The following is a 27015-nucleotide window of genomic DNA, read 5'->3' as shown; positions in this document are numbered from 1 at the left end:
GATTGATATCACATGTGGGGGACGTAGGAAACATGACGTCTCCAAACCAGACCTTTCACAAACCAAACATGTCAGCTGTTTTAAGAAATGTTAGTATGTTGACAGGCCACATATCCAAACTCTCTCCTCTGCCTGTACCTAGTGAGCTACTACTGCAAAGGAACAGCCTAGCAAGCGTTGAAGAGAAAACAAGATGTTTCCATTTTCATTTTAAATTATGTGTATTGGCAAAACATTTCAAACAAGATGAATACATGCGAAACTGGGCATTTGTTTTTCCGTTAAACCCTTTCCTTACCATATTAATCGTCCCACAAGAGCAGTGGCACACCGTATATAATCCATTTAAAATAATGACTGGTTTTGTTCTCCATTTTATCCATAAAATGGTGACGGCCAACAAAAAGCATTTTTGTTTTTGCTATACTTTGTTGAATATTACATTTCAGCATGTAATCCCTATGATACAAGTGCCTTATTATTATTACAATTATTCATAAAGGAGGGCATGGCTGCAGGGACACATTCACTCTCTCTCAAACATACTCACTCTCCATTTTTCTCTCACTCAAAAACAAAAAGTTTCGAGGTGGATTAAATGTAACCCAGTAATAAAAATCCTGTTTACTGGCAAATCCAGAGTGCTGCCATACTGATACCTCTTTCAAGCTGCTGCTCCTGCTCTACTCCCCTTCATCTCCTCACTCAACACCTCTCTACTTTCTGGCATCTTTCCCTCTGCCTTCAAAAAAGCCTCTATCACTCCCCTCCTCAAAAAACCCACCCTCTACCCCACCTCCCTCCAGAGCTACCGTCCTGTCTCCCTCCTACCCTTCCTCTCCAAAACCCTCGAGCGGACTGTACACCGCCAGCTCTCTACTTTCCTGTCCAACCACTCTCTGCTTGACCCTCTCCAATCTGGCTTCCGCTCTGCTCACTCCACTGAAACCGCCCTCCTGTCTGTCACCAACTCACTTAAGTGTGCCCGAGCTGCCTCTCTCTCCTCTGTCCTAATTCTCCTCGACCTCTCTGCTGCCTTTGACACTGTTGATCACTCTATTCTACTATCATCTCTTGCTGACCTGGGGATCTCTGGCACTGCTCTGGCCTGGTTCTCCTCCTACCTCTCCAACCGCACTTACCAGGTAACCTGGCGTGGAGCAACCTCCGCACCTCACCCTCTCTTAACTGGAGTCCCCCAAGGGTCAGTCTTGGGTCCTCTCCTGTTCTCTCTCTACACCCGCTCCCTGGGCCCCCTCATCGCATCCTATGGTTTCTCATACCATTTCTATGCTGATGATGCTCAGATTTTCCTCTCCTTCCCCACCTCTGACTCCACCATCTCCTCCCGTATCTCCACCTGTCTGTCTGCTATTTCCTCCTGGATGCACTCGCATCACCTCAAACTCAACCTCTCTAAATCTGACCTCCTTTTCTTTCCCTCCTCCTCCCCCTCCTCTGATCTCTCTATCTCTGTTCTTCTGGAATCTACCACACTCTCTCCCTCTTCCTCTGCTAAGAACCTTGGAGTCACCCTGGACCCCTGCCTCTCTTATTCCCAGCACATCTCCACTCTGGCACGCACTTGCCGATTCTTCCTGAGCAACATCCGAAGAATCCGACCCTTCCTAACCAACTACGCTACCCAGCTCCTGGTCCAGGCCCTGGTACTCTCCCGTCTAGACTACTGCAACTCCCTCCTGGCTGGCCTCCCTGCGTCCGCCACCCGTCCGCTCCAGCTCATCCAGAACTCTGCTGCCCACCTGGTGTTCTCTCTGCCTCGCTTCGCCCACGCTACTCCACTACTCCGCTCACTCCACTGGCTCCCGATCACCGCTCGCATCCAGTTCAAGACTCTTGTACTAGCCTACAGATGCCTTGACCAGACTGCACCCAGCTACCTCCAGACCCTCATCTCTCCCTACACCCCCACTCGACCTCTCCGCTCCGCCTGCACTAGAAGACTGGCTCTACCTCCGCTACGCTCCCCTGCCTCCCGAGCCCGCTCCTTCTCCACCCTTGCTCCGCAGTGGTGGAATGACCTCCCTACAGATGTCAGGACTGCCCAGTCCCTGACCACATTCCGGCGCCTCCTTAAGACTCACCTCTTCAAACAGCACCTGTAGAACTCCTCTGTTGTATCCTGGGACATTATCACCCTTCATTTAAATATGCTTTATTTTGCTCTTATCTGCCTCCTATTTTACTACATTTAATCCTGTACTTCAGAATATTGTAATCTGCCAAGTGTTTAACCTGTAGTATTTTGCACTTAATCATATCCTGATGTAACTATCACTATTTAATCATATCCTGATGTAACTTTCACTATTATCTGCTGTATTATTGAATTGTGGTTTGTCACACTTGAAAAAAAAATTATTGTATTTCTTGCTCTTATTGTATGACTTGTATTGTAACACTTGAATGTATTTGTATTTGCTTGCGATTGTAAGTCGCCCTGGATAAGGGCGTCTGCTAAGAAATAAATAATAATAATAATAATAAATCCGCCATCTCAGAAGCCAATATAAATATCCCTTTCTACTGGAAACGGCAGTGTGTGTGCGTCAGACATACTTTCTATGAAGGCTTTAGCAGTGCTCTGTGTGTAAGAGAGAAGACTACAAGTCCTCTGTACTCTGCACACAAGGCTAGACTCGCATCCAGTCCCCCTTTCCCCCCAATGGCTCACACTGCAACCCAAATCCTATTTCAAACACGGTTGTTCTTTAACATTCAGGCACCTAAAAACCTACCACTTTCATTGACTTAATCTAAATGGTACCATAGGTTAGGCTGAGGATACTGAAGTGTCTCTCTTATTTGCCATTCTCGGAAGACCTGTTGTTAATATGCACGATGTATTTATATTAATTGTTTATTTGTAACTACCAGTCTATATTATACAAACCCTTGTCTCACTGTAGCCTGCGTTGTTATTCCATTACAGTTTTCTGTAGGTTCAAGATGAAAGACAGTACAACATATTAAACCTTATCTATTGATCTTCATTATGAACGTCCGTTCCTGGTACTGAGAAACGTACATAAATACTGAGGAATCTGCCTCACAATGTACAGGACGGTGACGTACATCTCCCCTCAAGATACAGACAGAGATCACTGTATTATAGAATCAAAGTCTATGAAAGGTTTTGTCAAGCTATGCCATGAAGACTAACATGTATGGACTTCACCAAGAAAAGCCTTTTTTACTCTTTCCATTTATTATAATGTTGGCTTATCTTTTTTCCCCATTCTAAGGTTGCTTTGTATTTTCATGAATGCACAGAGATTGAACAATAGAAACACAGCTGTCTTTAACACCTTGCAAACTTGTCACTGTCTATAGTGTTTTTAATTAATCCCTACACTTTTAAGATTGATGACTTTAGTATGCAAGCACACTTTCAGAATACGCTGCCAGCAACAGCAGGAATGATGTGACAACGAACAACAGCACCCAATTTGATACCACTTTATTCATATAATCATTGTTATATCAGCATTGAATCAAAGTGAAAGATATTGTACTTATCAAATTCTTTCATGGAGATAACACATAGACAGGTATAGGTTAGGTACTAAGCTTCCAAGCTTGATACAGTACAAGTAATCTAGTGATTTATAGTTACATTGTTATTTAATATAACTTTCTTCTAATGCTGAAATTGTGTGTGTGTGTGTGTGTGTGACAGTGAGGAAATGACAGCACTGGACACTGAAGCCTATGGTGTGTCTGTCTGATGAACAGTATGGAGTTTCTATAGAGGGAGGGGAAAGACTACATGCCTGACAAGCCAAGGAGGTGAAATGCTACCCTCTCAAAGCTTCTGCTGACGTACAAGCTCTTTCCCCCAGAACTCTCCTCTCAGCTGACGTATGCTGCCAAGGAACAGAACCCAAATACTGTGAACTGGCTTCTCACAATCAAGTGTTTGGGACTCTGTGCTCTATAAATAAGCTGCTTTTGGCTGCTCCTATTGTAAACACACGCAGCACAGACTTGCCTTGTGTCAAAGCAGAGCTTGATTCTGAGCTCCCTTTCCCCGTAAACCAGGCACACCATGTGCCTTGTTTACTCATGCTTCCCCACCACCTATACAGAACAAATTAGAAAAAAAGGCCAATTTCATGTGTAGGTAGCAGTTCTCTAAATCCAGTTTAATTCTATAAAAGAAAATATTTCTCTTGAATCATTTAGGACGAGGAATCATGTTCCCCAATTCCCTAGGTTCAAATCCGACTGACTGCATTCTAGTGGGTAGTTTAACCAAAAAGAAAAACTGAGTAATTTATATTATCATTTTGCAGGTAGTCCTAATGTTTTTCTTAAATGAATATTCAGCCAGTGAGTAAATACAAGTAAATGACAGCAATACTCAATGCACTGAGCTTGACTGTGAGGTGAAGGTGTTTCTGATCACAAGTGTAAAATTCCAGTCCTCTCAGCGCTGCAGTCACAGTTTGGAAGTGTTCCTCATAACAACGCTGCTGTTGTGAGTGGTTGTCAGCACAGAAGGGCTGTGTTATGCGAGTAATTTCAATCCTCCTTCCCCTGACCGACCAATAGGAGCACCCAAATGCTGACCCTCCTTCCCATTTGGCTTATTCTCTCTATCTCGTTTCCTAACATGAGCCGAGGCCAAGGTCACTTTCCCAAACCTCGAGTGGAGAGCAGACCTCCTCCCAAACCCTCCCTGCAACCACCTGCAGATTCTGATCAGCTAATGTGGCTCCAGTTAAGTTTAGCACTTGGAAAGGTTCAAATTGCTGAGGCCATTACTACCAAATCTATATGATGCCAGCTCATTTACATCTGCTTTGCACTGTCATAACCTCTCCATGACTGTCCCTGTTCACCCTAATCACTAGAACTGATCTGAACAGTCTATTCTTATTTCTACAGCACTGTCATTACCCTGTGCCTCAATGATGCACACTCTCCATTTCAGCAGTCCATCGCTTTTACCTTGCTCCTCAGTAAGTGGCTGTCTGATACTCACTCTGATTTTCCGCTGATGTTCAGGAAGGCCTGGATGACCAGAGGAAACTCATACTTGACAATGTAAAGGTAACTGGACATGGCTGTAAGGGTACAGAATAATACAGTATTTTTTAACATGTCAGAGAAGTGTCTTATTATGCCGTGTGGATGCCACTCTATCAGGGGCCATTCATAATCCCAGTTAGTGTTTCAAACCATTAATATTCATTGCTTATACGAGGTAACTACAATGCTCCCTCGCTACAACGCGGGTCTCTGGGGACACACAATATGAGCGTTATAACCGAAAAGCATTATAAAACGGGGGAGGGGGTGGGGGGCGTCGCAGGACACAACTAAAATAAAATAACTCCCTCTCTATAACGCACATATAGTGGAGCAAAAATGTAACTTTCCGTGAATTAACCATGCATAAAGCACCGTGTAATCAACGCTATATTTTTTACAAAAAAAAAAAAAAGGTAGCATTCCTACTCGTGGATCATTTTAATTAGCAGTTTTTAAACTATAAATAGCCTGGCTAAACGGCGGTCGGGAGTTCAGTTCGAAGCAACAGACAAGCAAACCAAGTGCGAGAAGGAGAGCGTGTCGGGAGAGGGGAAGAAGGAATGGGCTCGCCCCAGGTTCGGCTGCCGGAGCGGGGCTGAAGCGAAGCTGAAGCGCCTCGTCTCCCTGAGAAAGCCGCAGCTCCTCTCGCAGCAAAAAAGTAAATGCATTAGTAAAGATAACCACATAATAAGCCTAATATTTATTTAGTTTTAAAACAAGTGCTGAATAATAGGTCTGTGTTATAAAGTGCCAGCACAGCTGTTCTTCAGTTCAGATACTGTATCGAAAGGGAGAGACAGAATTGGAAGTTAGACAGAAATTGTTTACAGTTTGAACACCGGTACTGTATTTACTGTAGAAATACTGCATGAAACACTAGTATAGGGAATTGGGGGACATGCTGTAGGAGCGTTATATCCCAGGCACGTTATAACCGAGAGTCTTATTGCGAGGGAGCACTGTAATTCACTTTACAATCAGCACTTACCCCTAGCTAATGGGAAATCAAATGCGGATTGTCTATAATCGTGCTGTGACTGCAAATGTTTAACATGCAGATATTTTATTGGTAGATCTGCATTAGAACTTAGTTCTCTGTATATCAATTGTGCAGGTTGTGAGATTGGAGTAGATTTACAGTCAACTTCCAGTATCAATATACTGTATGGGGTTAGTTAAGCAAATTCAAAATCACCCCCATTACCTTTTACAATTACTACAGTGTTACTGGGTGACTGCGCACAACAGAGGCTGGTGATGATGATAGTGTGATGGTGGGTTTTTAGCTTTAAAAACATACCAACAAGCAAAAACCGTGGGAAAGCCAATTGCAAGTATATTATGCTTAAACTGCCAAAAACCATCAGTTTACCTTTATCGCAAATTTTGTTCGTTTAACTATTTGGTACTTTTTTGAAGATGTCATAGCTAAAATGTAATCTGAGCGCCCTGTGTCTTTAAGTCTGCTCCAGTGTGCTCAGGACATACAGAAGTTATTAAGTGAGGGTGTGAGGCTATTGGATGGCAGTAGCATTACAGCCCAGAATGCTGTAAAACACTGAATTGTGCTGTTTGCCAGATAGGCAGGTCCTCTAGGGTGTGTTTCGCAGAATGAAAGGAGATGTTAACTCACCACAAGTACGAACTCAGAATCTATGGACTGTTTTCAATAGGTCTTTCAAGTGGTAGTTCTTTCAGGGCAGGGCGCTCGAGTGCTGTGAATGCTTACCGCCAATGTTCTGTAAGGTGATAGCTATTCCAGCCGCTAGTTTTCCTGGAGTGCCAAATGCCCTGTAGCCAAGCTGCTCATAAGCGCGAATGCCTGTGAAATAAGAAACAGAAATGATCTAGTGTATTGTACCAGAGAGAGGCACTGCCTGCACACCACCATGATCAGGAGCTGCAGGACAGACTTAGTCTGTCAGCCAGTGCACTTGGATGCTACTTGAATTGCTTAGCAAAGAGTTATGATGTTGGCATGTTATCACATTGAGACCTTAGAATTTGTAGCCAAAACACTATAGTTTACTAGAGTATAAACTATTAAAACTGTAGTATTTCGGACACTACTATACAGACATTCCAGGAATTTTTAAACTCCCAAATTAAAAAAGAAAGAAATGCTAATGCATTTAAATATAATATTCACAAATCTCACTCATTTGGATGATCTGACCTTGGCATCTCTGACTATAGCTACTAATAACTGTAGAATAACATATTTTGTTTACACTATAACAGATAACACATTTCTGACCCTAACACATACAGCCAATCATTTCAAAGGAGGTCAAACCCGCTTGCAGGGATTGGAAACAGAAATAGCAACCACAGGGTGTTTTTGACTGGATTTCCTCACCCATTCAATAAAGTGTGCCTCACTGACGAGACTGTGGACGTCGATGTTTTGAGAGCTATCTTTGGAATGACTCTAGAAAACGGAGCAGGCCTATAAAACAACATCCACTCTTGCTAATGCAGACTGGACAGTGGGCTTGTGACCTGCTATAAAGATAATAATGAATTGAATTGTGTTTTCTTTCTGGCAACAGAAAGGCCAGATGCATTAAACAGGCATGTGTGATGTGTTCGAAGAGACTGGTGACTGCTCTCTCTCTTTCCCTCTCTCACCCCTCTGATCTCCAGAGCAGTATTATTATCATGCTGTTATTCTCTGTCCTCAAAGCCTCTTACTCACCCACTACTCCAGAGGACTTCAGCAGCAAATGGATGGAATAGCAGGAAAGAACTGCCACTACCGTCAGAAGAAAACTGAAATTTAAAAAAGACAGAAACAAACCAGGGATAAATAATAATAATAGACAGACAAGCAGGTGACAACCATGGTAGCTCACGTGTGTTTTAAACCAACAAGGCAGAATGTATGTGTTGACTGTGTGCACTGTGTATGATAATTAAAACCATGTGGAATTCTGTGGAGACTGTGTTAAGGTATTTCATATAGAATCAAATGTAATCTTCAATTTTTGACTTGTTTTAACCTATAAATAATTCTTGTCTATTCTTTCTGCTGTAATTCCGTTGCAAAGCTTCTAAACAATACATCATTTTAAAATGCATCCATAACATCTGACTCAAACATTGACAGTGTACAGTGAAGAATATAGTGTATTAATAAAACAAAATGAAAAATAGAATACAGAGGATTTCAAGATTCTAGAGAATATCCAGATTTTAATCCTGGCCTATGAAGTGAAGAAATCACATTTTTATACCATCTGCATCCCTCACATAGACTAGACCATTGGGATACTAGTATATCATCCTGATGAACTGCAGAAGAACCATTAGCAGTATGTATTGGAATACCACAATACAAACATGTTTCCACTGTGACAGCAGTATGTTGATACCCTTTTGCTACCATTTTGCTGTTGGCATTGGAGACGCGTTATTTTAGGAGATTGTCTTCACAATGAAAACTGAGATGTAAAGAGGCTGAATCATTTAATGAATAAAGCCAAACCTCTGTTAAAGTTAATGACAGTGATCCTACTTCACTCAGGGCAACGTGGCTCTCTTAAATCCTCCTTAAAGAATTCTATTAATCCTTACTACTCCACAAGCCTTAATCAGTCTTGACACTTAAACCATCAACCCAAAATACCCCCAAAAGCATTTCTGCATCACTCTGTACTCAGATTTGCTACTTCTGTTATTTTGATTTCTAATTAAAATGTTTATTGCACATCAGGATGCACTGTATTGCTTACATCATCGGATAATGTACTTCTTTACAGAGGCAGGCTGGCACTGGGATACTTTACACTGGGTAATGGTTGAAATGACTCCAAGAACAAAATGTGAAGTGCCCCAATCTTAGCCTGTCCTCTGTATATATATACCGACCTACTCCAGAGACCATTACAGGTGAAATAATTTATAGATCCAAATTCTAAAAAGAAATAGCATAGATAAAGTCCTACATACAATAGAGACAGAATACAGCTATTGGCAGACCATTAGATATGATAATAATTCCACTGCATAATCACATTCACGTGGCACTGTTTACATTTAAGTACATAAGAACATAAGAAAGTTTACAAACGAGAGGCCATTCAGCCCATCTTGCTCGTTTGGTTGTTAGTAGCTTATTGATCCCAGAATCTCATCAAGCAGCTTCTTGAAGGATCCCAGGGTGTCAGCTTCAACAACATTACTGGGGAGTTTATTTGGGTAAACACCACCCAAAAAAGTAAATTCAAAGTATCACGTTGTATAACAACGGTAGCAAATCCTGGTTTGAAATGAGCAGGTTTCCTTCTACAGTATTTTAATGAATGCCTAGCAGAGCATCTGAATAATCATTAAAGCATTGTATAAGCATGGGAAACAGGTACTATAAAATGCAGAATTACAGTACAATGTACATTTAAAATGACAAACTGGCAAGCAGTTCCTGCTCTAAAAGACTGCATCATTGATTGCACATCAGCAGCTTAAAGGTATGCGCTCCAATGTTACCCCTTCTAGTCTGTGCGCCGACCACCCCAGCAGGTCATAAGGTCTTGCTCCAGTCAACCTGCCCCACATTCTAAAGGCCAGCCTCCCACGTTAAGAAGCTCGATGCCCGAAAGGTATGAAAGACCCTACTGTTTTCTACTAAAACCCAATGGAGATATGCTCGTGACTTTGCGTGCCAAGAGGTACCTTGACTTGTAGCAGCCCTCCAAGAAGTGGATACCTCAGCTCTAAAAACAAATAATCCCCTTTTTTGCAATTTGTGAAGGTCAGTTGGTCCAGAGTTCCCATGCCCTGAGCATGTTCTCACGTAAAGGACAGGGGGCTGCTGTTTGTGCCTGGTTTGTTGATGTGGGCTGAAAGGTGCATTCGTCGAATTCCTCTTAAAACATGACGACTTGGCCTAAACTATGCAGTTTTCCCGCCAAAGGTCCAAGCTGCAAGAAAAATCTACAAACAAGGGCTTTTGTTTGCTTTGCTGTTTTTGTTTTCATTGGCTCACTTTCTTCTCTGGAAGAAACTCCTGATAGGCTGCTGAGTCAGACCTATCTAAAGTACTGTGTCCCGTGTTAGCTTCACAGCAAGGAGAAAGCAGAGCTGTAGCTCAAAGGTGACTTGTCCCCTCTAGGAGAAGCTCTCTGAGAGGTAGAGCTCAAGCGATTGGTGCCAGCTCCAGAGTAGAAACAATTATATTAAACAGTAACAAGTTGTGACACTACGCATTTAGAGCATGTTTATGATGGAATGTTGCAGTTTATTTCCTGTTTCTAGGGTCCTTCAGTACGATCACGAGAACAATAACTAGTCCACTAACACTGGAAAGAGTAGCAGAAGTGCCATCACTGTCTATTCTGAGCCCTGCCACGAGAAGGGAACGCGCTGGCCTGGATCCATTACAAGCTCACCCACTCTCCTTCCAAACATTCACCACCACCCACCACCTCCCCCCCCCCCCCCGCCCCCCAAGTGCTTGTCTTTCATCTGGCTACTGTTTAAATTCCTCGGGTCCCTGTTATAAACTCAAGTATACTCAAGGTCGTGGCTATTTCTGTACCCCCATCTGTAAGCTCTATCTAGGATCCCTCTTTCAAAACACTGGAGTACTAACACTTCATCATTCTGGATGCAGTAGCTTTTTAGTGCTACTGCACAGTTACCCTATAGTAGTATTGCACTGTACCAAATTAAGAGCTCATTACAGTAACACTAAAATCAAGAATCTACTGTAAATGTTCTGCCATATGGCACTGAAACACAGTGATCTTGCTTAAATCTAGTCTCCAATACCTTGACTTTTAGAGTTAAATATATGTGTGAATGCATGCTACAAATAATCAGTCTCATCAACTTTGGCTGTTTTTTGAAAGCTTCTATTATACATTCATGTGATCAACATCAAGTCACATATCCACTTCCATGTGCTTCCCCTTTTGCTAGGCTATGAACTTTCCAAACTCATTGCCCCATAGTATATATTAATGCTCAGTTGTTATGAGTTATTATTTGGGTACAGTAAAGGCTACTATTTATTTATTTCTGCTTTTAAATAATATGTTTCATACTGCATCAAACATGACCTGATACAACTAGATAATCACCTGGGTGATTGCACCATAAGTTACCATGTTATATTTCTACAAGAGTTTACAATAACCTGTGGACGGCCCAGTTCCTATTTCCTCATCCTGTAACCTAAACGGTGCTGCATCTCTGTGTATCTGTGATTTCTGAGTATCTGAGTGGCTCTTCCAGATGAAAAGGAATTAAACCATGGGGGTGGGAGGGGTCAGGTCACACTTACAGGAAGAGGATGATGCCAGTGTTGGCCATCGCATAAGCCAGTCCCAGAATTCCACTGCCCATGATGGCGTTACCCAGGTTGAAGACAGACATGCCAAACGAAGTCTTTCCTTCAAACTGGAAAAGGCGAAAAAAGGAAGAAAAAAAATCACAGAACATGACTTCCCATGTACTAAACACACAGTGCAGTCCCCGAACTGGAAACATCCAAAATGGAAGTTACTCTGTCCTTGAATACTCACTGAATGCTCATTACTGATCACTACAATCAAACACTTTCAATCCGATTCTAATTGAAGTGCTCTGGCCGTACCTGATCTGTATGGTTTATCTACCAGATTAAGATATTTCATTTGTTCAAATATAAATCTACTCTGAACCATGGCTTCTGTTCCACTGCTAGAAAACCTATACATACAGTAAAAGCAGGCAACTTCTGATGTTTTTCTCCAACCAAAAATGGAATTCAATTGAACCTTTAATCAACTAATACACGCTTCCTATGACATTAGATACACAGTATAAGCCTTTTGAAGTTGTGTTCGACTGTCTTGTGACACTCACATCCGTGAAGCGAGTTGGCTTCTTCCCGTCGGTGTGGGGTAGGAACTCCTCACTCTCTGCTACGTTTCCTTCAGTGTCCTCATACCTGCTGGAACCGGGTTAACAGTCAACACAAAGCCAAACCATTTTGATCTACATATACAGGTTACATCTGTCACAAACAACCTGCTTGCTTCTGGGTGAAAGGGGTATTTTGGCCAAAATCCCAAACTGTCCAGCTATTAAACTGCTACACTGCCTGAACTCTATTCAATGACACAAGGAATCAATATGTGGGGTCATTCCCTTCAAACAGAATAGAAGGTTATTAACTAAAATAAATAGTGCGCTATATCAAAGCGATCTTTAATTTCCCACTTCTCAACTTGTGTTGCTCCTTAGACTCCTGCGCAAGCAATTTACAGTATCTTGTCTCTGTGAAAAGTAATCAAAATCTTTATTTTCATGTCTTCTTTGAATGAATGATAAGTTCTGCAATGCATTTGGTGACTAGCGTCTTTTCATTGTCTACCTAATTAACATATTGTGGCCTTAAGGAATGTTTGGAGATAATCTTAACTATTTTTTGTGAAGTCTGCTTTAAGTAATTTGTAATGATTTCATTATAATACCACGCCCCTAAATAAACTTAGCAGAGCACAGCATTGCCAGCAACAGCATCAAAATACATCTGGATACAACAGTAACCCTTACACAGAAGCACCCTGGTACTACAATTGATTACCAGTGTGTAATGGTCAGCGCCATTGGTACCAGGGTATGCTACAGTGTAAAAGCGTTGCAACGTAATCAATTTTAAAAATAAAAAAAACATTTATTTTTAAATCCGAAAATGTTACCATTGTGGTCCCATTCTACAAATGACCAGGAGTTCCACGTTTGCATATATTTGAAAGCTAACGACAGTAAACTAAACAAATAGACACTTATGGATTGTGAAACCATTACAGACGCACAACATATCAGCAAAGAGCCAGTACAACTTACATTCAGAAACTGTGTAATTAAGCTCTACGTTGCTACAACCATGCTTCCCATTTAGTACCAATGCAGTCCTAAAACTAACTGTTGAATAAACAGTAACACAAATGAATAATTTACTGCATGCATTCAGCACCTAATATATCTTAAGAGGAAGTGTTTATTGAATAAATAAAGTAGGTAGTGTAGTAGCAGACTAAACAAGAAGCATGCACACATTTCCTCTTGCCACCCCCTACAAATGACTCCCTGTTAGTACAGATAGAAGAGCTGCATTATCATTAGTGCCACTGCGTCGCTGTAAAAGATTTGCTTTAGGGGTTCCACATTGTGAAACGAAAGTAGCGTACCCGTCATCCTCCAGAGGCGTTTTCATCGGCACGGTCAGGTCCTCGTTGTGTTTGCCATTGGGGATGATGGTCACCATCTCCGACTGGCCTGCCACCTCCTCAGAATCCATGGCTTCCCTTGCTGCTAACTGACGAGAGCCCAGATCCCGTGTTTAGATTCCTGTCTTACCGACCAAGTCTTTGCTTCTTCTCTCAGGAGCTGTAACAGGGATATAACAGATAATGACATCTCCGCCAGGGCTTGCAAACAGCCGGTAGAAGCCACGGGCTGGCACCCAGCGAGTGCTGGGTTTGATCTGACAGTCACATTAATTTAGTCACGCCTTGGAAGTAAATATTTACATAACTAAAAGGTTCCAGCCTATTGAGGAGAACAATGCAAATGAGATTAAATGTATTTACTCATTTTTATCCAGCAAAGGCCTATTGAGATTAAATTCACTTTTACAAAAGAAACCTGGACGCAGGACTAATAGACCTTATTAGTCCAAAGTACGTAAATGTTCAGTGTCATAAGCTCAGCTACACCTATAAACTGCAGAGTTATATTCCTAACAGAAAACAGAAACGCGTACTAAATTATACAGTATGTGATACAGGAAAAACAATCCTGTTTTACTTTCAGAATGTCGACCATCGCCTATTTCTGTACACGTTATTGCAAAGGTGAAAGCTGACATAATTTGAGAAATCTGAGAGCCCCCTTAAATCTACTTTCATTGAAGGAGCAATGTGCAATATGATCCCATAATGAAAATATCATGTATACAGCAACAGTACTTCTGAAGAACACCTGTGGTATAAGAACCTCTTTTAAATGTTTTTATAACCAATTATTGTTTAAGGTACATTTTGTTCAGCTACAGCCATGTTCCTACAAGCGAGTCATTTTCATGTATAAACAAATGTAATTTATTGCACATGCATTTTTTTTTTATGTTGGTCGTTTCTTGTTTCTTTAATGCCAATTTAAGAACCACACAACATATTGGTCAGTAATGTTTAATTAGTATTGCAACATCTGTTTTTTATTAGTATTGGAACATCTACAGCTATCGATTTTCAGTGCTGCAGTAACACTGGCCATTGATTTTCAGAGGGATTTTTGTCATCAACCATTTTACTGTGGTAGTACCAGAATTTTAAAGGGTCTATTCAATTGGTCAAAATATTGTACACCGATGGAGAGCACATACTGTACTGTAGCGAGACTGTTTGAAGAGTCCTACGGTATAGCATGGGGGCTTGCTGTGACAACTGTTTTAAAAAGCAAAACATACGAAAACCTTGATTTAACCTGTCAATTTAATCACCAACACCAGTGTAAAAACTGGTTTTTCACCCTATACATGGATTTTATTACTGCTGGGAATTCTGGTTTGGTGGGAATTGAAAATCACATTTACTGGTTTCCAGCTGATTACTGAGGGCATTTGTTCTTGTATTCAAAATAAAACACATTTACAGCAAGTCCATTTAACTGAAAAATCCTTGATGTCAGCATATTTTTTTTACAGAGGGGGCCTTTATTCGCTCTTTTTCCTTGAACAAGCTACCAGCATGACAAGCTGAAAACCTGCAAAACCAGCTTAGACCAGCTTAAAACCAGTGCTGGCCATAGCTTGAATTTTTTTTTTTTTTTTTTGCTTTTTTTTTTTTTTTAATTAGGAAGGAATTAACAGAACACCAGTATTCTCAACATTCTGTGTCTTAACCTTTTCTTTGGCATATCACTGTTTTTTCCCCCTGCTTATATTATTAAAACATCAACCATTTAAGAGGCGAATCAGTACTGGTATATAAACCCTGCCGTGTTTTCTTCGCTCCCCTCTGTTAATGGTTCCCTGAGCCACGTTATCACACTGCTGCACAGTTAGGGCCTTCAGTTTGCCTGGCTGAAGCTCGGCAACGTGGATGGGCAGCAAAGTAACACACACAATGGTGCACGTTGTGTCGTTTCCTGGGAACTGCCAGGGAAACAGTGGCACTATTATATCCAGGTCATTATGCTCCAGGGCCCCGCTTTGGCTGGTGCTGCAGTGGCACTCGAGGCCTGAAAAGGTAATTCACTGCTCCTTAATTGAAAGGACGGCAACCTGAAATTCAGCAGCTGCCAAGGCCAGAGCTCACGCTACACATAACTGTTTCCTTCAATGCAGGGGCACCGCACCATCTCCGGGCTCCACCAATCACATTTGAAACAACAAGCGCACTGTGTGGCGGAATGTAGGCCAGGGGAAACGTGAGGGCTTGGCAGAGCTGGGGGCTGATGGAGTAGCTTCTATCTACCTAATGAAAGGGCTGGCAGGCACAGAGGGGTGGGAGGTCTAGTAGCTGTGAAAAGTAGAGGACTGGAAGCAGTGAAGAGAGAAGCACAGCAAGCTCTACATTTATAAAGCAGATAGACTGATGCACTTCAGTGTAATTTAATGCTTTAGGACAGAGGTTCATAATTGTATTATTATAGTATACCAATGGAATTTTTCAATATAGTTGAAGTTCTCTGTATACCACTGGACAGGTACACAGCAAGCACAAGATTGAGTATACTGCCAATTTGTAATTAGACTGCCAAAAAGTTTGTCTGATTTAAAGATCAGGATCTATTTACACTTCAACCTATTAATATAACCCACTCTTGAACAGATACCCTGTTGAGCTGGATGACTAATGTTGTTTCCATCTTCCAGCTCGGCTCCGGTTCAGACTGGAAAAGCTGTTCCAAAGAAGTTCACCAAGATTCTTTCTGATACGCTACCGAACTTGTACTTATTGATGCCTTATCCTAAGATAATGCAAGCTTGTCTAAACTCTCGATTCGCAGCCACCTCACCCTGATGATGCTAAACACCCAAGTGTCATGTCCCTGCACCTTAAAGATCCTCAAATGAAAATGAACACAGAGCATTCAGACCCTCATCACTCCAGCCAGGCTCTTCTCTCATCTGAGCCCCTGGGGTAATCTGCCTGCATTATACTGGGGGTTGGGATCAAGGCTCCCAGCCTGTAAACTTCATTAAGTCTGCACAGTAATATCTGGACTGCTTCATAGGTAAACGGAGATCTGCTCTGTCATTAGGGTCGAAGGATTAGCCGAGCTCTTTTGCACAGCAGGCGTCATTGCTTCACAGCACATAAGCCAAGCTTTTTTTTATTGCATCGGATTCTATGGCAAGCTTGATTGTTGTATTTTTGGCCATCAAGATTGTGGATTGAGACAGCTGTGGAGATGAGAGTGCTCCAGGGAGCTAAAAGCACAGGATACAGCATCTGTGAAAGGGGAGGGACTGACAGAACTGACACTGTCTGTCTGTGTCTACAGGTCAGGTTCAACACAAGAGGGATTGGGAAACACTATAGCATATTGAATGTTTAACTATTATTTCAAAAAGATCTGACAGCGTCTTCAATTCCAGCTCAGACAACTAGCACCATTTACTGGTTTGGAGTTGAAATGTAAAATGCTTATTTCAACAGAATGTATCCATGTGCATCGTATTTAATACGTAGGGTTAAATATGCAATATACTGTAGAATGAAAGTCTGGATCCACTTACATCTTCAGCCTTGAATAATTAAATGTAATTTAGGAAATGGATTTCCTGGATTAACAAATGAAATCCTAACCCATTTACCACTGAGTATTTAATAGGGCATGCAATACAAGTATGGCCGTTAGCATAAAGCAATTGCACCACATATTACTGTGCAGTCGAGTCAACCTGGAGTTCAAAAAGGATTCTGGAGTTTCAGACCAATTCTACTGACACGAGGATGGAATCGTGATAATAAGACTCCTTGCTGAATGGTGTGAGCGACCCCAGGCTTTCCTGTCAGCTTCATTTAACAAGCTTGTTATCTTTGTACATATAAAGTGATGCAAATAAATCTCCCAGTAAAAGACTTTTAAACAGCTTCACCTCCTTTCAAAAAGGCTTTTCATGTAGATATAAACTACCATGCTTTACTACACTGTTTAACCATTACAAGGGACAGTGCATCACTTCCACAGAAATGCATAATATAAATAAATACAGTGGGGGTCTACTCAATTTATCTAAACTGGCAGAAATGAATACCACCTTCATTCAAAACAAAAAACACTAAAAGCACCAAAAAAAGTTCACTTGCACTGTTAGAGTTGGTAGTGGGTGGCGACTGACTCTGTTTAGATCAACTGAATACATCCCCGTACCGCGATTGTGAATGCAGCTACAATGTAGTCACACTGCAGCATGCAGTTTCCTTGAGAGAACAGTGACATTTGACACAATTGAGTGTTACTGAACCAAACAAATTCATGAGTCATGACAAACGACAATGCACTGCAATGGCCTGGTTAAGGTACTGTAATGCACATTCATTTGGGAAAAAGGTTACTTTCCCTATAAGAAGTTGGACAATACAACTTTTAAAAGTAGTTCAAACTAGTTTTTGTATCAGTAAATACACAACAGTCAGTTTTTACAACAGTAATTACAAAAGGAGTGACCATTAGCAGAGAAATGGAACTCGGTTCATTTTAAGCCTGATACCTAGTTTAACTGCAGTGAATGAGCATTACATTGAAACAAAATCCAGACATACGAAATGAAAAGAAAGTTTAGTTTAAGCACATCCAAGTATTGAAATGGGTTATACGTTTTTAATACCTGGATTGACTTCTCTGAATCAGCTCAATCAAACGGTGCACCACCGGGGTCAAAATAAAACCAGTATATAATATCCGGTTACCGGCACACACTTTCAATGCCGATACCAGCTGGTGCTGAGCTCTGGGAAATTCAAGTAACTTTGCTCCCCAATTTAGAGGCTTTTATGTTTGAATGACACATGCTGATAGCAAAGGCAGGGGAGAAATGGCAGTAGTTTTCCATTTTTTCCATGAAAGCAAACCACAGATCGAACCATTCTGAAGAAACGTCGGGCTGCTTGCGAATTTCCTGAATGTTTCCTGCTGCTGTGGACCAGTGGCTATTGTTATTTATCAGTAACATTAAAACCAGAGCTTGTACCAACCAAGTGTGTCTACCTGCCCTTGATAGACCTCTATTACAAGCAGTGTACAGTGTATTAGACACATTGCATGGGAGCCTGGGAAAAGCACGGGGAAGAGCAAATTTTCCATGGGAAGATATGCAGACAGACAGTGCCAGTTCCTCTTGTTTGACAGGCACTACATCATCAAATGATCCTGGTGCTGTACCTGCCATATGGACAGTCTGTTCTTTCCCTTTCCCTGGTGGCTCGCTACACTTTAATACTGTGTCTGCCTTTCTTACACAACAAATAGATTTTTCTCTCGACACAGGCACAGCTCAGTAGATAGCGCATCCCACCCTCAGCTATCACTTATGTTGCACAGCTGTGTTTCCCCCCCTAGTTTCTCAGAAGCGGTGAGGTTCCAGCACAGATTAGTATCAGACCAGGAATATAACTGAACTTTCTCAATGTCACCATCCCCTGTACAAAAGTGTTGTAGAAACAGTGTCATAGGGTTTCAAATAACTTTTATCATTAGGTTCTCACGCAAGTACTAGCAGAAATGGTTTGGTACTCACCAAAAAATGGTGACTAATTCTTTGCTTTTTGGTATTTGTGATGTTCTGGTTGATGAAATGTCCCGAGATGAGGGTCTCATTGGTGTTGAATTCCTAAAACCAGGAATGTTAGTATTACTATATATTTATATTTGATTTGTTTGTAAATGTGTTTGTATTTTTAATACGCCCGTTGTTGGTATTGTACGCGAGTGGTGTTTGTCTCTTGTAAATAAATACTGCGCGCCTGTGCGGCGTGTTCAAACCGTCTCTGTGCCTCCATTTCGGCTCTCGTCTGCCTGCTTCAGCCGTGGTAACAACCCGAATCCATCTCAAGTAGCTTTAGAAGTTTGATTTTAATAAAACAATGATTTATTAAATGCCTACTCAACTGCTTCTGTTTACAGCTAGACTACTGTAGTACAATTTATTTCTATTATTATGCATTTCTTAGCAGACGCCCTTATCCAGGGCGGCATACAATTGTTACAAGATATCACATTATAAAACAGCTCACTTTAGTACACGCCTACTCAGGTGAAGCGGTAGCTATAGTAACCAGCGAATCCAATCGTGATTGGTTCATGCCTTAATGTTCTAAATTAATTACAAATACAAAACCTAATATAATTGATTGCAAGTATTCACCCCCTTGAGTCAATATTTGGTAGAGGCAACTTTGGCAGCAATTACAGCCATGAGTCTATTTGGATAAGTCTCTACCAGCTTTGCACATCTGGACACTGCAATTTTTGCCCATTCTTTTTAAATCGCGCATTAGTTGCTTGCAAGATCAGTGACATGACAGGTAAACCAATCAGAGCGGGGAATTTGCTTTATACTTTACTAGAATGGCGCCTGCGGTATATAGTGATTGCAAGTATACAGTAGGCTACTATATTTTACCGGAGTTATGGCTGAGATAATATACATATATATAAAACAAATTAATAAACAGGACAGAACACTGTACACTCAGTGGCTATCACAGTGGGCGCGTTAAGTAACTGAGACTTTTTTGTGTTGATCAGTGGCAAAAACTCCTAATTAAATCCATTTTGATTCCATGTTGTAACAATGAAATGTGGAAAAGTCCAAGAGGGGTGAATACTTTTGAGAGTCACTGTACAAAGAAGCAGTACACATATATATACACGTGTACTTTATTTTAGGGTCAATAGATGCCTTGTATTGGCTCTTCTGTTTATGTTTGACACGTCTTTGGCGTCAGCATAACTGCGGGTCAGGCAGCATCAAACAAGTCCAGAACAGTTGAATAGGGGTGCCAACACTGCTTTGAACTATTGAGGACGTTTCCCGTCTTTGTAAAGCATGTTCATAAAACACCTTTGCTTAATTTACATGTTAAGATCTGTATATTGATTGTATAATAATAATAATACGTTATTATACTAATATATATATATATATATATATATATATATATATATATATATATATATATATATATATATATATATATATATATATATATACACAATGTTAAATGAGTTGTTCCTAAAAACAAACAACTCAAAAACCCATAATAAAATTATTTAAGCCGATTTTCCTGTTTTATTATGGGTTTTTGAGTTGTTTGTTTTTAGGTGCATATCCCTTTAAAAAAGACGATCCTGTTTCTAATTACCTGATACAGAACAACCACGATATTTTGATGATATCGATATTGATAATAATGCCCACCCCTATTTTTAATTATTATTATTACCGCATTAGCAACAACGTCGTGTGTGAGCAACATTAGTTGAAACGAATACAATCATACAGTGAGCAGACCCTATACAGAGATTGCAATAAACAGATTCCCACACACACCAAATTACTGTAAAGTAACGAATGTACATATAATGCTTACTTTCAACTGACTATTAAAACTGAATATAAAAAGCATACGCTCTTGTAAACAATCGGACAAGTCGGTCCTACGAAGGGGTTGAAAAATATTATTGTAAGTAAAATGCTTAAGTAAATGTATTTTTTTAAAGTCACATTTAAATATAATGGCTTTCAAACATCGACAACGCCTGTCATCGCCAATGACAGACTTTTATTATTTAATTATGGTCATTGATAATAAGCTTAGGTACCCGGAGATCGTTGACAGATCCCAGAGACCTTGAAACTCAATAGAAAATCGGGAGGTTGGCAGGTATGGGTCACAACCAGATAATATGCTTAACCTTGCAAGCGTGAGCACCCTCGCTGCCTATATGAAAAATGCTTTCCTGTTAACAATGTACTGACAGTATGCATTTGCGTCTTAAAAACAATATGGAAGTCTGCTTTTATTTATTTATTTATTTATTTATTTATTTATTTATTTATTTATTTATATTATTGGTGCGGATGCGTACCAGTTATGTGAACCCCTGCCAATAACCTAAGCAACAACAGTAAAATATAAATCCGAAAAGCCTCTTGTAACTATAGCAACTATAGAGTTTTATAACAGAGAGTGTTGTGTGAAACACATGATTCCTAATAAAGCAACAGGCCCTTTCTGTTGTTTTTAATATTTTTTTCTGATATGTAATAATACTTGTGGTTGACCCTGACTTATTAAACCTGTGGCTTTGTTACGACGCATTCATTTTTCTAACATTATCATTTTTACCAAATGTATTTCAAAATGTTATTATGTTTTAAAATATATATGTATTGTGCAAAGACAAGAAAACTAATATAAAATACAGTTAAAATACAAGGGGGGAAAAAAGGAATTTGTTAAAAAAAATAATGGGAAGTATCCAAAAATCACTTTACAACCCGCAATGGCAACACACAGCAACTTTTTAAAACCAGTCATTTCCTCAGTATACAACTTGCATTTTCCACATAAAGGAAAACATTTATTAAGAAGCCACATGCTGATGAGGAAACATCCACTCGTTCAACAATGGAAAGCCAGACACGCAGCAGGCAGGGCACCTCGCACCACTCATGCCAGGCAGTGCTAGCTTCTGAGTATCATCAATCATGTGCCTGGGGGCAACAAGCCAAGTGATTGTTTCCTGCTCCCCTCCTTCCCTTTCTTCCAAGTCACAGCCATTCACCTCAGCAACAAGGGGAAACCATACCAGCTTACAGTGCTGGGAAACCCTTCCAATAGTATTTTAAGGTCCAACGCACTAGGGCATACAGTAAGGCAATCATTTTGATTTAACTAGGTAATGGAGACAACACACTGTAAGGTGAGGGTGGCAGACTGGACGGTGATCCACAGTACAAACATTCATACAACATTTATTTCTCTGCTTACAAACTACACAAACACACATGTTCTGCATAAACCTAACAAGGCTTGTTGCAGTGTCGTTCTACCCTTCTCCTCCCATCCTTAACCTCAGACTGCACCAGCCAGTCCTGAATAATCTAAAGGGGCGGGGCTCAATAAGTGACATTCATTAAAGGTATATGCACTAAACGGGTCTTAAAAGGATCATTACAATACATACAGTACACCTACCTTTGTTAACAGGACAAGAACTCTACAGGAGTTGAACTATTTATCGAAAGCATCTGCCATAGCATGAGGTCCATGGGCAGCCAGGACAGGACTAAAGCCATAGGCTGACACTGCAAGGTGTTTCGGTTTTCAAAGGATTTATACTAGAGAGGGCATCATTTCAATCTAAAATACGACATAAATCCATACAGGTGATACAAAACCACTCCTTGAGGATCAACTTTTTTCTGGTTGGAGGTAAAAATTTGCAACACTGTTCTCAATCACAAAACCGCTTAATGACTGACCTTTTTTTAACTTCAGCAAACTTGCATCGATAGCGGAAAAACTGAAGGCGACTACCTTATTTTACCTTGAAGAGTTCCAAGAAATTACAGCTTGGAAAAAGTAAGCCTTGTTTTCTCAGACAAGCAGTATATAAATCAGCTATCCAAAGGAAAACAGCCCTATAGCCTACTGTTAAATAAGCACTGGTAGAACTGGAGTTACTGTAAAAGTGGTATGTAACATTTTATATAAAGGCATGATTTCCTACATTTTCACCTTACCCTAGGTTCCATTAGTCTTCAGTCAGAACCAGTACTGGGCACTGTTGTTGTTCTACAGTAGTTCAATAGCCTTTGTAATTTATATATACTACAGTACCATGCATTGGGATAGTCTTGTGGGAGGGTAAATGTAGCAATGTTTGACCAGCTGAAACCTACAGTATTATACATAGTGTATTGCACTTAGAATATTAGAATCAGTTAATGTAGCCTTATTTGGGGCACCAAGTAAATGCAGTTCACCTATCAAGAGATAAAAAGGCATCCCATTATTATGAAAGTAAAGTCACCGAATACACTATGAATTGGTGTCACATACCTCAATTGGTACTAATCTTGGACTTCCTCACCTAAGGTAATATTCGGTAGTCCAATGGGGGTCTGTGAAACCCTAGGTATATGTTCCAGTCAGTGTTCTTTGTGTTTAAAAAACAAAGTCCTCTATTAACTCAGTTGTGGATGCACTTGATAATTCTGAACCACCCATCTGTTGTTCTGGAGATACTGTAGACTAAGAAGGGAATGCACAATATATGTATGATCCTTGTAAATGCATTTAATATAGATCAGATGGGGTGGATATGTTTTTTCCCCTACTCTTATGGAATACATTAAATGTATTTGACCCTGTCCTCTATTAGAATAACATAAGGTTAAACCCATTTCATGCACTCTAATTAGACAGGAGGTGAAACCTTCCTTAGTGTAATCACAGTGTAATGACACTAAGGAAGGCATTAGCAGAAATGTCTGCCCACTTGACTTAGTCTTACTTCCCCTGCTGTAGTTTATATCCAGCTGTTAATTAACTGGGCAATCTCAAATCACTGCCAATAAGTGGCACCAGAACCTTTTCCTGAAATGATTCCTCTCCCTTAGCGTGTAGGATGAGTCAGCTATGTCTTAGGGGGCTGACCTTTAAGACCAGGTTTAACATTCTGCTTGGAAACATTCCTGCCCTGCTCGTTTTGCAATGTACAAGGGCTTTCTGATTTTAAATATTAATCGATAAAGACTGATTCCTTACTAGTGGATACAAATCAATGCAATTAAATGAAACAGTCCATCTACCATCCTCCCAGCATGATGTCAATGCAGGTGCCACTCTAAACGTCATTCTTAAAAAACAAAACTCTCTGCTTTTCTAAGCACATCCTTATAATGGTACTGGATATTTCCATTGGTGGGCCATTCAGTGGAAAAGGTACATATTTTACAATGCTAAGTCATATATCAACCTAATGGCAAAACAAGATTATAGTGATTGGTCTGCTATTGATGATGGCTTATTCAATCTAATGTACAATTTTCATGGAATAAGTGCCTTGGCTTCATTTTCCAATGTTTCTTCCTATATACACACCTCACAGACTCAGAGGACTGGTGACTGCAGATCTCTCTGGCTGAACAATCACTAGCAAAGGTGCAGCTTTTCCAGAATTCTTCATCTCGTGCTTGCATGTACAACGAGGGATGTGCCAGCACATCACCCCAGTTTAACCTCACTTGCACTGGCTCCCTGTTTCATACATAACTGCTGGGAAAGTGACTCCTATGGTGAAAATGTTTTATATTACACTTACACAAGTGCTTTGGTACTCCTTTGAAGAATTTATTTCTGCATTGAAAATAACACACACTTTTCTATGTGGACGTGTGTTGAAAGCTTGTGACTCTTAAACTTGTGATCGACTTGCTGGATGGATTGGAAAATGTGTTTCTGCCTTCATAACAGTTGGTAAATGAAACACGCACAATTGTAGATTGTGAGATACACACTTCTAGTTAAACCTGTGTTTAAAGATTACTTGTACAAAGTATGCTGTGTGTTTCGTTGATTTAATACAAGTAGCCCTGGAATATGACAAATGTTGCAAAAGAAATTGCTAACCCTGAATGGGGGTGTATATATCTTTACGTCTCTAACACTAGGAAGGGCGTTCACGATCGATATGTAGGAGGCTGGCCTCCAGGGACCCTCACCCCAACACAGCAGACCAGAAATGTAACAGCTGGCTGTCTTATTCGGTCCACTGTTTAATTAGAAGGAGGATTAACTCGGCTGTTTTCTAGCTGGGCAGGTGCATCAGTCCTGGGGGGAGAGAGGGATTTCACTTACACTGGAGGTCACATTGATCTGTTCAGGAAATACAGATGTGCCCATTTGAAAAAAAAAAAACAGTATGCTGCATATGCATACGTATGTTCTATCCTTTGCCTTATGTGCAGTTCTATGAAGTGTTTTGTTTTATACATATGTGAAACATATATTCCTAAATACTGTGCAGTGTATGAAGTCAATTTGGCCACTTGACCCTGCTTTTAAAACAATGAGAATATGGCGCTGTAACCCATTCATCTTTAAGACATGCTCCGTCATCAAGATAACTAATAAATAGCAAAACACAGCTTATTCATTTATTTTATTTTTATTTTTTTTACAGAGGAACGCATCAACATTTGATAGTATCCTTCAATCTGATTAGGAATGTTTTTTTTTTTGTTCCCTCCAAAAACACTGACTCAGATTTAGAAGAAACTGAGTCCAGGAAACAAAAGTTTTGGCTAGTGCCTTCAGCAGTGTAAAGTTGAAAGCATCAAAGTTACTTTATAATCATCCTTTATATCCAGTATCATTCAACATACACAAATATATATATATAAAGATAGCAGTAAACTTACAGTATAAGGCCTGCGGGTGGTGCTATGTGCAATTGTTGTTTATCATTGAACAACCTATCCAAGGTACACTATCACACTTGCAGATGGCAGATTCTTGCATTCACGTCAAGCCTCCTGATTCTGGTTTCACCTTCTGATATTTGTCAATTCATAAACGTGGTTGTGAATATCATGAACACCAGTCGATTGCTTTTTGCTTGTTGCATTAACTTAAACCAAATATGTTGCAAGTAACAAAACGGCGACACCTAGTGATGGGCAGGTTTTTTTTTCTAAATTTACCTCTTCATGGACGTGCATTTCCAACTATTCTATACACGGTAAATTCGAATGAAGCCCTCTGACTGGCCCTCTCTCCCCTGGCCTCGCCACACGACAGCTTGATTGGTTACCGAGTTTCAATGGGCGGTGTCTATGTAAATACAGTACTTAGTAAACGGAGACATTGAAAGAATTCCACGTGGATCGAATTTCATGATTTTAAAAAAAAAATCCAAAAATGGCGATTAAAATGGTTAAAATGCTTTACTTTGTATATTTAAATACACGAGTGCATCAACCGAAAAACAATCGAAACTGTAACACCAGCTACATAAACAACAATAGCACATTCAGAAAATCCTCAAAATATTAATATTGTGTGTTTTAAAGATAATAAACCGATTTGCAGTTGCACATAATCTAATAGATTAGAAATGTACAACCAAAGTGAACCATAAAAAAGAAATGTTAGACTCGCCGTAGCTTTTTAATTCCGTAGTGATTCAACAAAGTAAATCAAACTGCATGAACAGTGAATTAAACATGGTAACAGAATCCTAGTGACAAGCTGGTGGTTACTTCAACGCAATCCCTATAATCTTTTCTAAATATAAACGAACGCTCTTGCCTGTATTAATTTATTCTTAATTCCCCAGCAGTAATTAAAATGTCCACCTCAAAAAGCCTCAACATGTGACTGCCCATAAAGCAGTCTGACTGTTTCCATTTGCACTAAATTACATTCAACAGCTTCAACAAGCAAGGACATGCCGTCAGATCCCTAAAACAAGGCACTATTCCAACACTACAAAATGATTTTCGTTCGGTACAAACTTCTGTGAAGAAAATGCAAAGTGGGAACCAGACTCCCATTGGAAGTGTAAATTACTGGTAATCGCAATGAAATGGCTAAAGAAAACCAAAGAAAAAAAAATGTCACTGGCTGACCGGCCAAGGATTAAAGCACATGGCGATGTCTTCATAAAGACAAGTATATCTCCCACTCTGCATTGACAGGGACCAGTTATAATTACAACTGGATTATAGGCTATATATTTAGCTGAAGAGTGGTCAATAGCCAGAGCTTTGTAATGGAAATTCCACGCCTGTAAATGACACTAGGCAGTGTGCTGTTTGCGTGCTTGTAGTGTCCACTTTCCTAGAATGACCTATTTTATTAATTAACTGGTATAGTAATGCTTGTGTCAGGCAGGTTTGGCACAGTACACACTCAGTAACAAAAAAAAAAAAAGGTTGAA

At 40.2% G+C, this 27015-nt stretch overlaps 1 protein-coding gene across 3 annotated transcripts in view; it reads right to left on the bottom strand.

Moving 5' to 3' along the window:
* Positions 1-27015, bottom strand: part of LOC117412285 (sodium-coupled neutral amino acid transporter 3-like) — a 38718-nt gene that overhangs the window by 11161 nt on the left and 542 nt on the right. The window contains exons 2-8 of one of the 3 annotated variants that reach the window (XM_058988722.1): positions 18800-18892; positions 13239-13437; positions 11908-11995; positions 11345-11460; positions 7757-7830; positions 6788-6880; positions 5009-5090 (exon numbers count right to left, since the gene is read on the bottom strand). In XM_058988722.1, the coding sequence (XP_058844705.1) occupies positions 5009-5090; positions 6788-6880; positions 7757-7830; positions 11345-11460; positions 11908-11995; positions 13239-13348 (563 nt within the window). In that variant the 5' untranslated portion in view covers positions 13349-13437; positions 18800-18892. The remainder of the gene's footprint in view (positions 1-5008; positions 5091-6787; positions 6881-7756; positions 7831-11344; positions 11461-11907; positions 11996-13238; positions 13438-18799; positions 18893-27015) is intronic. The other 2 variants (XM_058988721.1, XM_058988723.1) reach the window with 2 other exon arrangements.

Source organism: Acipenser ruthenus, chromosome 16 (assembly GCF_902713425.1).
Source record: "Acipenser ruthenus chromosome 16, fAciRut3.2 maternal haplotype, whole genome shotgun sequence".
Classification (NCBI taxonomy): domain Eukaryota; kingdom Metazoa; phylum Chordata; class Actinopteri; order Acipenseriformes; family Acipenseridae; genus Acipenser; species Acipenser ruthenus.
Note: the sequence above shows the minus strand (reverse complement) of the source record. Positions and strands in the feature narration are given on the sequence as shown.